The sequence below is a fragment of the Dermacentor albipictus genome, chromosome 8, assembly GCF_038994185.2.
Source record: "Dermacentor albipictus isolate Rhodes 1998 colony chromosome 8, USDA_Dalb.pri_finalv2, whole genome shotgun sequence".
Classification (NCBI taxonomy): Eukaryota; Metazoa; Arthropoda; class Arachnida; order Ixodida; family Ixodidae; genus Dermacentor; species Dermacentor albipictus.
Window position 1 is genome coordinate 29,787,844 of NC_091828.1, and position 17,834 is coordinate 29,805,677.

The following is a 17,834-nucleotide window of genomic DNA, read 5'->3' on the forward strand; positions in this document are numbered from 1 at the left end:
GCTCAAACGGCGCTTGGAACTTTCCCTGGTGAGGTTGTTGACCTGAGTTGTTTGTAACTGGAGTCTGTTGATAACATCGCAGGGCATGTTGTGCACAATGTGATAAAAACGCTACTTTCTGCGATCAGTGCAGACTAGCCATAACATCTGATAAGATCAGCGTAATTACTCAAGTCGTACACTGAAACTATCCATCTTTCGTTACCCTGCACATGCTGTTATTGAGCTACTACAAGTGGCAGAAAGCTTTTTTTGAGGAAACACCGACTAAGTTTGTTGAATATAGTAAGCATTCCCCAGCTTGAGGTTTCAGTTCATGCAAGTGTCGCATCCAAGAAGCGGTTTCCTGTATGCTACGAAATTGAAGAAAGGTAATTGAAGATGTTTTTCTAACAAGGAATCGTATTGTTTTGTAGAGAAAAACAACCAGTTGAGAAATGAAAACAACACTACAAAGAGCAGTAGTCGCAGCCTTGGCAAGAAAGCTTCTTCTACTAACGTAAAATTATTCCAGTAAAAAAGGTGCTTAGGGGATGGCACATTTATTTGATTGCTAAAATCCGTTGGTCCTTTCTTGTGAGCGCAAGTTTGTCAAATAAAGGGTTCATCAGCGCACTGCTGCATCTGCTTTCACTACATTGCAAAAGTTAGTGCTTTTTATTTCACAATGTGTAAAACATTTCATGTGCATGTTTACACTGTATTTATCTTGCAATTTATAATGCCAGTGTAGGAACATATGTGCGTTCGCACTCCCTGCAGTGGTCGGCTTGCGCTTTAATTACTAGTGTTTTTTAAACAATCATAGTTCACTGCACATCGTAGCCGCCATACATTTGGTTGTCATTTAACAAATGATTCTTACAACCAAAGGACGTGTGCCTTTCATGTCTTATAAATCTGTGTGTTTACTTTTAGTCCTTGTATTATATTTTCTTTGATTTCTCGCAATGCACAAGAAGTCTTCTACAGATCATTCAGTTAGTCCTGTTTTGCTTTTGCTCTAGATAGTTTTGCTATTGTATGCTCTCTCCTGGCTGTTTGTGTCTTTATTGCCTGAATTTTCGTTATCCTCGCACTGACATTGCTTACAACCTATTTATTTGTTCTGAATCATGGTTTCTGTTATTCAGTAATGTTTTGAAGAATTTAAAACTACCCGCTGCCTACGATGCGCCCATTTTTTCTGCAAATAACTTAGAGGCTCAGTTTCACTTGTTATGTACTTATAGCATATATCGCGTTGTGTAACACTATGGAAACAAAACATGTTATACAACCACATGCTCGTTGACTGGGATCTTTATTCTTCATCGCATTGCAACCATGGCATGTTCAGAATGTGTTTTCGGAACACAGCACTGAAATAGAATGACCGCGTGGATCGTTGAGGCTTTGGAAGACAATTTTTGCAGATATTTTGCAACATTGTTTTCGTGACAAAGAAGGTTTTAATTGCTTATTTGTTTAAAGACACTTTAAGTTTATGCGTCATGCACGCTTCTTGTTTAGCTCATGTTTAGCTTTTGCGCTGCAGACCCTTATTTTTCTATACAAATTATATATCTCTAAAAACCTGGTTTTCGTTTCGAAGTTCAAGCGTTAACTTGGCTGTCCGCACGCATATCCACATTCTTCAACCCCATGCCCGACAAATTATGTATATGGTATGTCTGCAATCTTCAAGCACCATCGCTTAAGTTGAACTTCCCTGTGGGAATGGTTACGACGATGCGGAGCTATTTTTCAATGTACGGAGCTTTGCTGTGAGCGTAAGAAGCAAGTCGCGGCTCGGAGCATGGGTAAAAAACACCGCAGTATAAATTGGAGGTGTTTTGAAATCACCGAGTGCGAACGAGCGGTATTTCCGGCACCAGCAGTGACGGAAAAGGGAAGAAGTAGTCGTACGTTTCTACTTTCGCGACACAATAGCTAGATCGTTTCGCAGCGAACACTTTTCGTGGATATCAACTATCACGATCATCGAAAATCGCGGAAAGGCCCATGAACGTACCCGGAGCCTCACGTTACGAGTGCAAGCTTCGCCGCACGTCCCAAAATGGTGAACTGAGTGCACACATCTTTCCGTGGAGAAGCAAAAAGAGGTTACCTAAGTGTAAATTCTCCTTTTAGTTCTTTAGAAAAAGAAATGTATCCTATGTCGAAAGTGCAAATTAGTGGAACGATTCCACTATTTTTTTTTCCAGTCCATCGCAGTCAGTAACGCGAGTAGCCGCGAACACTGAAGCCACGCGGCTTAACGCCACGTAGCCACGCAAATGTTTGTTGCTGGTGCAATAGCCAGCATAGAGTCTCCCCAAATTTTAATTTCAAACTGCTTTTCATGAACTATGCGACAACGGCGCCATATACAATGAAGCGCTGCGCTTGAAGCGACAAAAGAAGGACGTGATAGGAAACGAAATGGCATTTCATGGACGCTCCGAATCGTGCGTGGCTTGCCGCAAGTCTTGCAATGTCATGTAGCGGTACGGAAATCAGCCGGTTTGTACCGGCTGATTCTGCGCCACTACTGAAGGGAAACTGAGCATCAATTGATAGCGAAGCTTTCCACGCAGCCACATGTAGACAAACAGCCTTGGATGGAGTGAGCAGCAGCGGTGGCACGCTGCCGGCCTGAAAGCTCCAACCGCCAATATCAAGGGGGCGTCACCATCGACTTGTTTTCGCAAGAAAAATGTCAAACAAAAACAAAGATAAAACAAACGGTTTTGGAGAGGCGGTGGCAGTGGAGAGAGAAATGGCGGTACTTTTCCGAACGTATAGGGACTTTAGGTCATGCTCGCGTGCGCGGCTGAGTTTCTGGCAACAATACTACGTAGCGCTCCCCTCCACGCATCTTGGTCAGTGCATAGTTTGTGCACATAGCACGTGCTGTGCTTGCTCTACTATGCGACGAAAGTGCAGGTGCTGGGCTGTGGAGGTCACGTGTTTGCCAGTAATAGTATAAACTTTACAATCGTCCATATCGTGAAAGCAGCGCTTGGAGATGGCGTCTCTACAGCGTGCTGCCACGTATGCAAAAAAAAGCACATAAAATCTCGTGAGATAATTGACTCCAAAGCATACACTCACCCTCGAGGACACCCAGGCTCGATATGAGGTGCAGACGGCGAATGTGTGTACAGAGCGTATACATACAAATACATTATTTAAGTTACGTAGAGCCCCATAATTTCTTAAAACTTACAACATCGCCACGATGAGATTTGCCATGTGAGGCAACAATAATGCTCAATCCTCTCAGACATTATGAACAATGGTGCACAACAATGCCTCATGTATACAAGTCTCCCTTTGTGTTCTGCGGACTAGGCAGAAAAACAGCAGTGGTGCGCGTAAGGTAAAGTGTAACATCAGCTCACCACTCTCGTATTCAACTTAACGCTGAAGAAATTGCACATTTGCCGCCAACATCACCGCTAATAATGTTAATCAAAGCAAAGTGCCCACAGAGCTTCGCTTACGTCAATTTTCAGAGTATGTGGGATCCGTCGATATCTTTTGGTACTACCCCGTGAACTTTCCATCCTCGCGGCTGAGCTTGGTTTGAAATTTATCGATATTTTGATGCCACACAAATGTGACCACACCTCTCAGGCTTGATTATTTTTTGCGAGGGCTCAGTGTATACAAGGTGGCAGAAATTGATAACCAGCACCATCGATTGCTCTAGAAAAACGTCCAAACTCTGGGAAAAGAATTCCAAACGACGTGGCCCAGTTTGGCTGATTCATGCACGGAGGTGACACTAACATGGAGACATTATTGGATACCGGGGATGTGTGTGAAATCCCATTTATAATCGGCACGTAGCAAGGTAACCCCTCTAATTGTTTTTCACAATGTCTTACAGCACATATTTTTAGTACATTGATAGGCGCTTTCCAAGTATGGCAGAGAAAGAATAGTTGTTGTCCTTGTATTTAATTTTTTTGTGGAGCATTTCTATGCAATGTGCGGCCCGTGAGCATATATTAGAGGCCCGTGACCACGCTTTTAAGTTGTGCTGGCGTGGCCATCAGGTGGCCGTTGTGTGATTAGAAAAACTACCGTTTTCTCTCCAAACACAATACACAACTTGACGGCCTGGAAGCGTAAGCCACAATAAAAAAAGCATGGGAGTGTACATCGTGTGTCGGATGCATACTAGACCAGATGGACCACCACCATGTATATTCAACTTACTGACTCCTACGCTGCACTAACTCGGCAGCCTCCATGATCGTTATTGTTATGTACTCTACTTTCTAAAAAAAGCAGGCCGACGTTCTCCCCAACTCAGAGGCAGCTGCCATCACCTTTTCTATGTTTTCTATACGTGCCTAAACCTAATAATATTAATATAATACTATTATTACCTTAATGGAATATATAATTTATCACTAAGTTTCCAATAAATGTTTTCCGACAACAGTCCGAGAAAATAAATGTGATTTATACCATGCGTCCTTCAGGAAAAAAGTAATGCTCGTTACGAACCAAATAAAACTACAATCAGCTACCCAACCTCGCATGAAGGCCGTTCTAAAAACGATATGGTGTATTTTTCAGCAGCTGCTGAAACTTCATCTAAAGAGGAAAAAAAATATTGTACATGCTTCATGCAGTCAAATACGAAATATGGCCTTATTTTTACAGAGATATCGAGCGTATACTGTACGCGCCGATGTGGGTATTATTGTAGGTTACAAAAAAAAGGAAGATTTCACTAAACGTGTAAATTACATCAGTATTCCCACAACAGTGACAATAGGAACGCTACTGGAGTAGCTTTTGTTGAAGAAGAGTAAAGGTGGCCAGAGTGCGCAGTTTGACACAGAGACATGATCGTCTTTTGCGTGAAAGTTCAACAGCTCGACTTAGGTTTCGAAAATTGTTTTGTAGCGTTGCTTACGGGTGCTAAAATTTTTTTCGCGTTCTAGGTGGGGGATGAGTGGTAGTGGACACGTTGCGCTGATGTAGTCTCGACCTGAATGCCGGCAAACGTTGTTTGTGACAGCATCTAGCAAAAATCTCAACAGCACAAGGAAGCTTTCCTAGAAATGCCGGGTCTCCAACTGAAGTCGGAACAACATTTAAAAGAACCACAAGAGCTCTAGAGAAATCATACCGACTGCATAGGTGCGGCAGTCCTGTGTACTTGCAACCAGTATTTTTTCTTTACTCAGTACTAATTATTTCTTTTAAGTGGTGAAATTTTTACTTATTGCTTGAATGGCAAGCATGTCAATTACAATGTTGTAGGGTACCTTACATAACCTCTGAATCAAGCATTTATTCTTGCTGAAGTGCACTTTGTAGTCTTTTCCAAGAAATAATTAGAAAAACCCGCGAAACGCATGAAATATGAAATAAATGCTGCCTCGCACGCCGCTACTCAAGCACCTCCAAGCAACCTTCGTACGAAATTCTGCTGTATTCTTTATCGCGACATCGTAAAAGGCTTCCACGTGTAGGATGCCTCGAGAGGTTTCGCGACCTAACCAGCCTGGTGCGATAAGCGTGAGGATCTGCTGACGCAAGAAGGTCGTGCTCAATAATGAGGCACTGGGGATTTCGTTAAGCTTCGTGTATCATAAAACAAAGGTAAAAAATGAGTTCAACCAATGTGAAAAAAGACAGTGCAGAAAAAAGCACGAAAAAAGAAAAAAAGAAGCCGCTATTGGTAGAACAAAGAAGAGCTACTCAGGCACTTATTTAAATAAAAAGCTATACCAATAGCACAAAAGGCGCCTCAGCAGCCCACAAGGAAACATCCAAAGGTGCAACTGGTTTAGCTGTTTACCCTTTCTGTCTGTTGAACTCTTTTTGTCCGCCTCACCTCCCTACTCCTCGCACAGTAACAAGTCTGACCTCGTCAACCTTCTAAGATCCATGGCAGCCGCGCCGACTGGTAGTTAGAACTGTTTTCCTTAAATAATTTGTGGAAACAAAAAATATGCAACGAGTTCCCGATTCCTAGAACTATCAAAATAAACAGGCAAAATTTGAAGTCTCGCGAATGAAAAGAAAAAAAAACACGCACTCAATCACGGAAGCAGCACCACGCCACGCGATTCATCGGTCCGCTGTTCCCGGTTCCTCGTGAGTTCCTGTGTCGAAAGCTTTTTCTTCTTCGCTATTCCCATTTCCATACGACTTCTTTGGACGAAGGTTCATCGTTACCGTTGCCATCAGTTATTAGATCTTGCCGTTGAGTGCGGGAGTTGGCCGACGTTGAGGAGGATTTTGAGAACTGAAGCTTTATTTATATTATTTACAGTAATAGCACAAAGTAATCAATAGTCATAAAGTCCTCGACAGCTGGCAACAAATCGGACGCTGCGGCCCGTGGCAAGAAGAATGAACAAACTCCTCACCCTGTATCTCGCTTTTAAGCCCTTCTGTTTCTAGCGGTTACGTCATTTCCGGCCAATCTTTGAGCCAGCTCAGGTGTCATCATTCTGCTCCTATGGAACGTACCCGTGCAAGTGCCGTCACATTCGGCCAATGGGGACGCTGCAAGGGCTCCATTGTCCGAGGGTTGACTTCCTCCGGCGTTCCCTCCTCGCCTTGAAGCGCTCAGCTAGAGAAAATGGGCTGTTCTCGAACGACCTTCCAGAGCCACAAAAAATCTTTGATCAGGAGCAAGATCAACTGCCTGGAACCCTGCCGGCCTCCCACTGCACTTTCGGGAAGAGTCAAGCAGGGGGCGGGAGACAATAGCTCGACGTGTGGCGCCTCAGGTGGGTGTCGCCAACTTGCCTGATGGGTGCGGTAACGTGGTTAACGCATTGGTGCACCATAACTGGATTGCGACGGCGAGTGGATTTGGTCGGGGAACTCGAGTGATGCCAGGAAAAAAGTCCGCGTCCAACAGTCTGTCAAGACTGTTGGATACGGACTGTCACATTTTACACCAGTTTTGGGCGGCAATTTTTTACTGCCATTTACAGCAACAGCTCAAACAGGTTACCGTCTGAAGCAATACAGTGCTTGCTTCTTTCCAACACTATTGCTATTGTAGCTTTGACCAACGACATTGGAATCTCGCGGCGGACTAGGCGTATTTTTCTCTTTCAGACGTTTGGTGTGGTAGTTTCGCTGCTATACACGCGATCTTTCACGTTAGCCCACAAGAAGTCCAGCGGTGTCATATCCGGCGACCTTGAAGGCCAGAGTACAGGTCCGTGCCGGCCAATCCACTGTCAAGGAAAAACCTTGTCGAGCCATGCTCGAGACTGATTACTAGTATGCGCAGGAGCACCATCGGGTTGAAACCACACGTTCTGATGGTGGGCAAGTGTAACGTTTCAAGAGACTTCTTTCACAGGGTCCTTGAGGATGTCGGTGACGTATCGTTGCGTCTTTTGTGTGTTGTCAAAAACATGGGTCCTCTGATGTTGCCATCAAAAATACCGCATCGCACTTTAAACGACTACTGGTATTGGTGACGGGTTCGTGCCAGCCAGTGTGGAGTCCTGTGACTCACTTTCATCTACTACTGGTATTCGTGGCGTGTTCATGTCAGCCAGTGGGGAATCCTATGACTCCTGTAGTGCGCGTTGTGAAGGTTAACTTGTGCATTTCTCGAGAAGTTAGCCTCTTCTGTCCAAAGCACGCCAATGAGTAAGTCCGGTTCTTCTTCACATTTCGTGAAAATGCTATTGGCAATTTAGTCTGTTTTCAAAATCTCGGTGATCAGATTTTTGATGAAGATGCAAATGCTACGCGTGCGTATGAACTTTTTTTAAAATCCTCCACTCTGATGACTTCGCGGTTCCGGCCTCCGAACTGGCATGGCGCCCACTACCTTGAGGTTTAGCAGCAAAGATTACCAAAACATCCATCCGGGTCTCGTTCTTGTGAAGCTAACAGTCTCGCAAAGGACTTCGTTCATTCTAAGTATTATTAACAGACTAGGGTGTCCTCTACGATGCCACATCCGGAATAGCTTCGCTGCCTTCCTTTTGTCGCCCTGTGCCGCCCCGAGAGCCAGGATCATTTTACCCTTTTGGCCTTTCGTGAAGGGCATGACTGTCTTCTTGAAGAGATGGCCACTGGCGTGGTATCGTTGAGATCTCACTCACACGTCAAGCAAGAACGATTTACATAATCGACAACAGCATATACTGGTCGTACAGATCTGCCAAAACGCATGCAAGGTTTGTTTCGAGTGCTAAAGGGAACAAAATGAACATACCTTTCGGGCGTGCCTATCTACAGAACAAGATGCGTGTGCGAAATTACACTCCCAAGTAGGCCGTCGTGGTTTCGCGACATCGAAATCCCCCATCCCGCCTCAAGGCTCCGTTACGCTTATCAATGCGTCAACGGCGTATTCTGATGATGCTGTGACCATCACATAGCGTGGAGCCCTGCATCGAGCTGCCGCAGCTAGTAAAGCCGTGTATGCATGGCTATTCGATTGGGAGCGGTGAAGTAGCGTTGCGCGAGCGCGTATCTGCTTCATCTTTTGAATGTTTCGCGCGCTTCCGTTTCCTTTTTTATTGGAAAAGCCAACGAGGGAAGGCTGAGCACGAAAAAAATGCTAGATTCGGAGGCTATTTGAGGTGCCCTACAACTTTTTAATTGATATGTTTCCGATTCAAGCAATAATATAAAAGCTCGCTAATTAAAAGAAAAAAACAATACTTCGTGATTAAAAATATACTAATTCTAAATGCACATGACTACCGCTACCATTCTGCTGCTATATTTTCTCCACAATTCTGGGGATCATTTAAAAGCTTGGTCCAAATTAACTCAGACTGCGGGTGGAGTTGTCACAGTTGTTTTGGCTTTTCAGGAACCGCGTCCCCACATGCGTTGTCGAACCAGCTGCGATTTGTACAGAGCTACCATGTGCCGAGCGAACAGCAGGCTCGACACTGTTTCATAGCATCTAGAATTGCGGGACGTTTAGGACTTTAAGCATCAATAGCGCGCTGTAAAGGGCCTTCCTGAGCTACAGAAGCATTAGGACAATGTCAACTCGGTTTTCCACAATTGCGCCAAAAGCGGCTGTGGTTAGTGAGGAGATGCTGGCAAGCGTGGCTGGCCTGGGTAAGCTGCACATTTTCTTGCACTCATTAGTTTTCCGAACAAACCATGAATGCTATTGCGTGGCTCGCAACTTCGCCGAGCTGCTGTCTGCGAAATCTTGTTGCCAATTGGAAGCAAAGTTGAACTAGCCATAATTCGTGTCATTGGATGCTACCGGCTGGTAAATATTTTTCGGTGAAACAATGAGCATTACATAGGCGCTTATGAACTTTGTCGTGAAATGATAATTGTTGATTACCAGACTTCAATAAAGCAGTATAAAATGTCTAAATTTATCTGCTTAGAGTATACAAACACTACTTTAATATTCGTAAAAGTTATATCAGTTTCTGGAGTGTACGTTTCTTAGTATAAGAACGTTACCTTCTTATCGTCGTAGTTGTTTCAACGACTTATTTGCAATTTAACCCATGCGAAGCTGCTCATAGGAAGCCGGCGCCTAAATAGTGCTTTTCGTCTATTTTGTTGCTGTCTCCTTCCTATTTCAAGGCAGTTAAATAATATAAAGTTCAGCCCTACTCTGATAAAGATGTTAGAGTTAACGGGAACTGTGTAGAATGTGACAGTGACCTGCAGAGAGATTTCCAGCGGTACATCGAACGAAACTTTGAACACTCCCTTGATGTATGTAAGATATCTGCTTTATGGGAAGTAAAAAAAAAATATGCAAAATGCAGCCCGTAATATGTAACGCCATCACTCCACCGTATCTGACATCTTAAAAGTAACCAAACAATTAACAAGTCACCTTCTCAGAGTGCTACTCTGGGGAAATCAGCAGGTAATAATAGCCGGCCTATGATTGATGCGTCGTGAAAAGTGTTTTAGGTGGTAAATGCACACATATTTAGAAATAGCTGCGGCTTCATATGCGTATTTTTGTAAGGGCAATATTTCCCGCCGTACGTGTTAAAGTTTCTCCCAGCTTGAAAATTTCCGTTGGTTACCTGTTTTCTTAATTACATGTTAGAAGTGTGTTTATGCGCTATATATGCAATGAATGTTATTTTATCCTTGGCTAGAATGCAGCAAAAATGAGTTCATGATGTTGACCAGACCTGATATAAAGTATAGTAAATCCACTACCTAATCAAACAGCCAAAAATATGGTCTCCGGTACTATCAAAGACCAACATAGTGTTGTGCGTTGATTGTGACAACAGGAAAGCAGAATGACAACAATGCATTATGCTAACCCAGGACCGATTCGGTCTTTATAATGGTGGCGTCATTCATTTCTTACACAATGTTCACATTAAATATTTGGTGTTCTAGGCTTTTTAAACCTCAGTGAGCCTCCTGCAGCGCTGATTGGTGCTCTGCAAGAGGCTGCGCTGATTGAATTAAGTTCAATTTGACTGACGAAGCCAAACGTTTGCGCATTTAGAAAGAAACCATGGCACTGACCTTAGAGGGTACCAGCGCTTACGTAGTAGTCTAGGGCTCTGCAAATCATGATGAATAACCAATGTATTAGATTGGATGACTGAAGTGCCAATTTCACGACAAAGTTCTCCATAACATTTTTTGACTCACGTAGTTCCGCTTCTTCCTCGCGTTGGCAAAGATATGCACCGCTTCATGTGCCAACCTGCCATTGATATTGAAATTTATGTTTGCGCACCCAGGTAGTGGCTCGCGCAAACATCTACTACATACCCCAGTTTGTATAGTTTATGGAGGTTATGGAGCTTATGGAGCGCTAGTATTGGTTGATGCTATTACTGTTCAGCAGCTTTATTGAACAGTTCTTACTTGATAACAAGGTTACGCATACAACCACTTCATTGGCGTTTTCTCTGTTCTGCATGAGCAATTTCCAGTGGCACGAAAATTTAGATAAGTTGTGGGGAAGGACGTGGCCTGAGCAAAATTTTAATGTTGTGCCTAATTGACACGTAAGACAGAGCTCATGTCTAGAGTCTGCGCGATGCGCCGTTGTCAACTAGCCTGAAAACAAGGCGTTTTCTTGGAAATTTCGCATAGATTACGGGTTCGTCGATTCTAGGTGCCTGCCTACTTTTCTACAATTAAATTAGGCAGTTAGAGGTATTGTAGTTCACATTAGTGAACAAAGTAAAGTCAAGGTGGAGCTTGGAACAAGAACAACGAAGCAAGTTAGCATAAAAATATGTGCAGAGCAGTAATAATGCACAATTAGGGAAAGCAGATAGAAAATAAACCTAATTACGAATATTAAAAAGAACACATAAAGTGTGACTAGAGGCGTGGCTTCACTTATTTATATGTGTGGGGCAGTCTCGAAGATAGTCCAGCCTAAAAATATGTGCCCATACCCAAGGTAATGCAATCTAAACAACAAACAACATGATACATGAATTTGCCCAAGAACAACACAACGTATTGGATGTAAATGCTGTTTAATCATCTTTTTATTATAAGTGTTAAGTCTCTACTTTGCGATCTACTCTTTAAAAAAAATTTGTTGATATGCGAAACGCGCTGACCATGCTTGGACGAGATCACTATTATTTCTGTAGTAGCGTTTTTGAACCTCAAATTCCTCAATAATGTACGTGCAACTAATGCAGCGAAAGCTTTTGAAAACGACAGAAACTGCAAACTGTTCAGCAATTTGACGTTGATTGAAAACCGAAAATGGCCCCTCAACCTCAGTGGTCTTTCCTGATTTTCAAATGCTGCAGTTAATTTGTAAACGTATGGTTGCTACGTTTACAAATTCTCAAACTCAAATTTCCAGCTTCTGTAGGTGGAATGCAACATATTCCAGTCACGTCCAATTTTTAGTGCAGAGAATTTAGAAATATTTAGAATGCTTTTTGCAAAGATAAATACAGCAAGAATGTAAATGTATCAGCATCAGCATCATAATCATCATCACCACCACCATCACCCTAAGCATATTTTCTGCCACTGCCGGACAAGGGCCTCTACCTACGCTCTCCAATTACCCCTGTTGCACTTTCGACAACACAATCCTCTTTTCAGGAGCTATAACTTGTAGGCATACGAAACTATCCCTAATTTTCATTCCTAAACTGTCATCAAACCCACAGATGTGCTCCGCCGTGGAGGCAACGCTGCTGACGCGGCGCTTGCCATGGCAGCCTGCATGCAGGTTCTTCAGCCGTATGCCACCGGTATTGGAGGTGACTGCTTCGCCATGCACTACGACGCCCGCACAAAGAACGTTCGCTGCGTCGATGGATGGTGAGTGGCAGGGGAGCGCGTGCACAGTCCTCAAACCCTCATAGCTTGACATTTGTCAGTTGGTTAGTTTCTATACAACGCAAACGAACGTTCTCGTTCCGAACGCGACAAAAGTTTTGACTGCGCTATTGACGTGGAAAACAGAAACTGAGGGGCCCGGCTTTGTGAGGCACAAGCAAACGAAACTAACAGATATTGAATCCTAGGAAAGCACAGTACAGTGTGGGTGAGGCTACTGATAGCGGCAAGTTATTTGGTTTGCTCATGTTCCTTTAGCGCAGCACTTCTACATTGTAAATAAAAGTCACCAGTGTCCTCCTCCTTTTCCTTGGCATTTATTATGTGCCGGCTACATGTGGTTTGTGCGACGGAATAGCCAACAGCAAAAGACAAAGTATATCATTGCGCATCCTTCGGAATACCGCGCGCCAGAACTGTGGTGGGAGGCTGTTAAGGCTGCTCAGTGGTTTCCTACCACTACTCTGGTCTTGTGAACATGTATATTTCTATAAAGAGTAGTACCAACGCAACTAGGTACACTTCACCACGGTAAGCCACAGTCATTCTGGTGGGCTCACATATTTGGTGGGTTCATCTTTTTGTAGTTGTTGTTTACGGCTGCCGATCTGTTTCTTGTGAATATCATTATCCTTCCTCATAAACTTCGTTATATTCCTTTGCGCATGAAGCTTTCCAACAATGTGCCACAAAAAGAAGTTCTTCGAAACGTGAAGCACAGAATTGACCCAGTTGTTAAACGTCAGCATTGAGGTTTCATATGTAGAATTCCATGCTATGCTGAAATTGCTAGTAACTGTCACACACGTTTATCACAACGGTTTTCGCTCACACAAAAGGACTAACATCCTGTTAGAGTACTCAGTTGTCAGATAACTACCTTTTTATGCATAAACGTTTATTTATGAGGTTTTATGTGCCAGAACCGCGACCTGATTACGAGGCACGTCGTAATGGGTGACTCCAATTATTCCGGAGAACTGGGGTTTTTAAACGTGCGCCTAAAGCAAAGTACACCAGTGTTCTCGTATTTCGCCTCGTGGAAATGCGGCCGCCGTGGCCGGACATTTTTAATGGGAACGTACGAACCTTAGGGTGTAGCTATGCGCGTATTCAGCTGAAAGACAAGGCAAAGTTAGAGAAGATACGTCGTACTGATGCCTTAAGTTTGCCTAGAATACGTATGTTTTCTGATTGGATAGCGTTCGTGTTTAAGAATCTGCAGAGAGACGTAGCATAGAACAAAATATGTACTACAAATTTTGCGCTGGAAATGTCAGCTTAGTTTTTGCACAATATAATTAGTTGAATAATTTGAAGCATGTTTTTTTGCTCTGGGCGTCATTCGCCATCTGTGTTCATTCCTAGCAGCCCGCATGGTGGTACAATTCCCGGTTCTTCGCTTCTAAGGTACATGTTTAAGTCATGATGCCGGGACCCTTTTCCACAAGTTCATTACAGGTGTGTACTGTCGTGAAACAGCATAAGATTATTAGAGCCACGCGTGCACAGAGATTCTTCACAAATCTACGTAAAGAAATGATTGATTTCTGTGTGGTCCCATCAATAACGAACTAATGAATAAAAGGCCCGCCTTAATTGAGAACCTACGCGCCGCTGATGCTTATCGGCTTTAGCGTTCGGCTGCTAAGCACGAGGTCATAGGATCGCAAGAAATGATTGATTTCTGTGTGGTCCCATCAATAACGAACTAATGAAGAAAAGGCCCGCCTTAATTGAGAACCTACGCGCCGCTGATGCTTATCGGCTTTAGCGTTCGGCTGCTAAGCACGAGGTCACAGGATCGAATACCGCCTACGGCGGCCGCATCTTGATGGGGGCGAAATAAGGAAAGCTCTCGACTTCAGTGCACGTTACAGGACCCACCGTAGTCGAAATTTTCAGAGTCACTCACTACGGCGTGCCTCTTAATCAGATCCTAGTTTTGGCACGTAAAGCCCCATAAATAATTTCTTTAGATGGGGACCATTGACTCATTTTCAGCACTTGTGATTCTTTAACGTGCGCCTGAGAAGTACAGGAGCAGTTTTGCATCCCGCAAGCAATAGTAATGGAACCAACAAAACTGGGAATGCAATAATTGCATATGTGCTATTGCCAGAAGAATGAAGTTTTAACATAATGGAACTTACAGTACATGCTGCAAAGTCGTATTACACAGGTCCTCCCACATAATTTTAGCCAACGTTTTAAAAACGAAAGGAACGGCGGACGCGAGTTCAACCAAATGCGTAATTTTGACACTGGACTAGAGGTAATCAGGCCATATTTATTTTCCGCTTAACTAGCGGATTAGTTATGTTTAATTAAGCAACTTTTTAAGTATTGGCTGCACGCCCTAAGTGTGATTCGCAAGGTACTAGAGAACGTTGAGAATCCTCTCAAGAAATATTTCCCAACACGATATATCTCACGTGTTCCTTTTTCCCCGGTCCAGAGAAAGCCCGCGAAATAATAAAAAATACCATGTTATGGCGCACTTGCGCACTGTTATTGGGCTGCGCGCAAGCGTGCAATCGATGAACAAGGGCGGTAACGCTCGGCCAGGAGCCTACATTTGCACCATCATGGCATAAGAGCCGCATGCCCAGATATCTACACCAGCCATAACGCCCTGCCGCGGCCAGTCTCACTGGAGCCGACCTTGTTTATCTCTCCGTGACCGCTCGCTCCGTGACCCTTAACTGCGACCCCTCGCTCAAGGTTTGCAGAAAGTGCAGACCTGAACTTTTAGGTGACGTGAAAGACCAGAGTGAAGCTAGACAGAATGGCAGAAGGATGGATGAGCGCGGGCAGGTAATGGGTAGAACCGACGCAGCCAGAAAATTAGTGAATAACAGCCTTGCAACCCTTCTCTCGCAGTTTCCTTAAAAGAGGACGTGGATGAGGAGAGAGATCAGGAGAAGGGGCAAATGGTTTGTGAGATGGCAAGGAAAGGCTGCTACTAGAGACACGACAGCCGTGAGAGGGCAAACTCGATAAATTTAAGTTCAAAGTACGACACGGTACGTTTCTGCTATTTCTGAAAAAATAAACACCCAGCAAATTTCTCAGGAGGGCAACTTACGCAGGCAGTACAGAAGCAGAGCCATACCAAAGTGCCCAGTAAGGTCTAGGCGACACTACGGAACCGGTCGCACGTCAAATAAATACTTTTGTGACTACCATGGTAGCTTTGCTGCTACGGCACTGCTCGATGTCGCCAGGTTGGTCCCGACCGCAGCACCAGCATTTCTACGGGGCGAAATAAAAAAACGCTGGTGAATTTAGATTTGTAGGCATGTTAACTAACACCACGGTGTCAAACTTGATCCGGAGTATGGCCCTGCGGCGTACCTTACAACCAGATTGTGGTTTCCGAACGTACCGCCCCATAACACAAATAAAGTTTAATACTTCTGCCACGATGGCATCTGTCATGTGACGAAATGACTACGATCAACCCTTTCAGAGGTTATTAAGTATGGCGCGCTACAACGCGTCAAGCAAACACCTCTCCCTGCGTGTTTTTGCCTACGCAAACAAACTGCAGTGGTACACGCAGCGTAAGGCTTGATATCCACTCACCACTTTCGTGTTGAACCAGCCGATAAATAAATTAAACTTTTGCCGTCAACATCTCCCCTCATTACTGCCAGTTACAGCAAACAGCATATAAAGCTTGGAGATTTCCACAGTGCGTGGGATCTTAATTTATTTTTGTATGAGTTCATTCCACAAATTTAGGTCAAGCATTGATCGCTTTTCACAAGGGAAAGGGACATGTATCCTGAAGTGTTTAGGTTTCCCTTTTGACCAGTTAACTACGCATCCAGTTAAATTTGCGCACCTGCGTCGCTCTTGCCATACCCCACTGGTGAGGTGGCCTCTTATCTACGATTTTTAATTCTAATAATGCGTAAGCAACACGTAAATTAATTCCTATATCATTTGTCCCCTCCCTCCTTTACCCAACCCGAAATGTACTCTTTACATGTCTCGAATCAAACCTTTGCTTGCCAGTCAGCACGGTTTTTGTCGCCTTTTTATAATGCAGTAGCATTCCTAAGATATTCCCCACCCTTTCCTGAACCTATCTATCTATCTATCTATCTATCTATCTATCTATCTATCTATCTATCTATCTATCTATCTATCCATATATATATATATATATATATATATATATATATATATATATATATATATATATCTGTCTGTCTGTGTGTTGTCAATGTGTGTATTGACAGGGTACGCAAGGAGAGCTAGACCGAACTCGGTGCTGTAGTCAAAAACACTGGGGGCAGTCTGAACCGGCCCCGTGCGTTAAAGTGCTGGTGATGCGCCTGACTGACCGGCACTTCTTCGTTACATTTCCTGCGCTGCAGATGTGCCGCGCTAACCGGCGCTTCTTTTTAGTTACATTTGACCCACGGAAAAAGAGGCGCAATCCTGGCGATCTAAGCACTAGTTAACATAGAGGGATAGTGGAAGGGCTTGAGCCAATCTATGTGAACAGTTTCACTACCGCGACGCCGCTGGGCGGAAGACGGCGACACAGGCTCGACGACATAGTGCGCGGGGGAAGATTGTGGAATAACACGATAAGGACCATGATATCGTGGGAGCAGCTTAGAAGAAAAGCCGGGAGCTAAAGGTGGAACCCATAGCCCAACTAACGAATCAGAAGGGAAGCTTGTGGGGTCAGAGCCACCACGACAAAGCTTCTGGTGTGTCTCAATTGCGGTAGTAAGACAGCGGGCGAGTTGTAAACATTTTTCAGCATGCTGCGCAGCTTGAGAGAGAGGAACACATTCTGATGAGTCAGGCTGCTAGGGTAGAGTGGTATCGATGGTGCAGGAAGGTTCGCGGCCGTACAGTAAGAAAAAGGGAGAAAAACCAGTGCTGGCGTGAGTGGCTGTATTATAGGTGAACGTGACGAACGGAAGCGCAGCATCCCAGTTGGAGTGGTCGAACACGACGCCCATAGCGAGCATCTCACCAAGGGTACAGTAGAAACGCTCCGTCAACCCGTTCGTTTGCGGATGGTATGTGCTGGTCGTCCTGTAGATGATGTGCACTGCTTCAGAAGCGACGTGACGACTTCATGCAGAAAAGGTAGGCCTCGATCGCCAGAAGTTCCCTAGGTGCTCGTAAGTAGCCGGCGAATTATACAGGCTGAATGGCATGACAATAAATTTGTATAATACGTCCGGTGAGACGAAGGCCGTTTTCGAGCGGTCAGCCTCTGCCATGGGGACTTGCCAATATCCAGACCGCAAATCCAAAGAGGAAAAGAACTCAGCACCTCGCAAACAGTCAAGGGCATAGTGTATGCGTGGTAGGGGATAAAAGTATTTGCGCGTAGTTTTGTTAAGGCGCCTGTAATCTACACAGAAGCGAATAGAACGATCTTTCTTTATTACTAGGACGATATGTGACTCCCACGGGGTATGGGATGGCTGAATCACGCCAATCCGAAGCATATCACTCATTCGTCGTCGATGACACAGCGTTCAGAAGCTGGTACACGGTAAGGACGCTGCCGGAATGGG

The 17,834-nt window shown here is 44.3% G+C and overlaps 1 protein-coding gene across 1 annotated transcript in view; it reads left to right on the forward strand.

Moving 5' to 3' along the window:
• Positions 1-6,598: 6,598 nt before the first annotated feature.
• LOC135914483 (glutathione hydrolase-like YwrD proenzyme) overlaps positions 6,599-17,834 on the forward strand; it is a 62,588-nt gene continuing 51,352 nt past the window's right edge. The window contains exons 1-2 of the mRNA XM_070524585.1: positions 6,599-6,749; positions 12,108-12,261. Coding sequence (XP_070380686.1) covers positions 6,599-6,749; positions 12,108-12,261 — 305 coding nt within the window. The remainder of the gene's footprint in view (positions 6,750-12,107; positions 12,262-17,834) is intronic.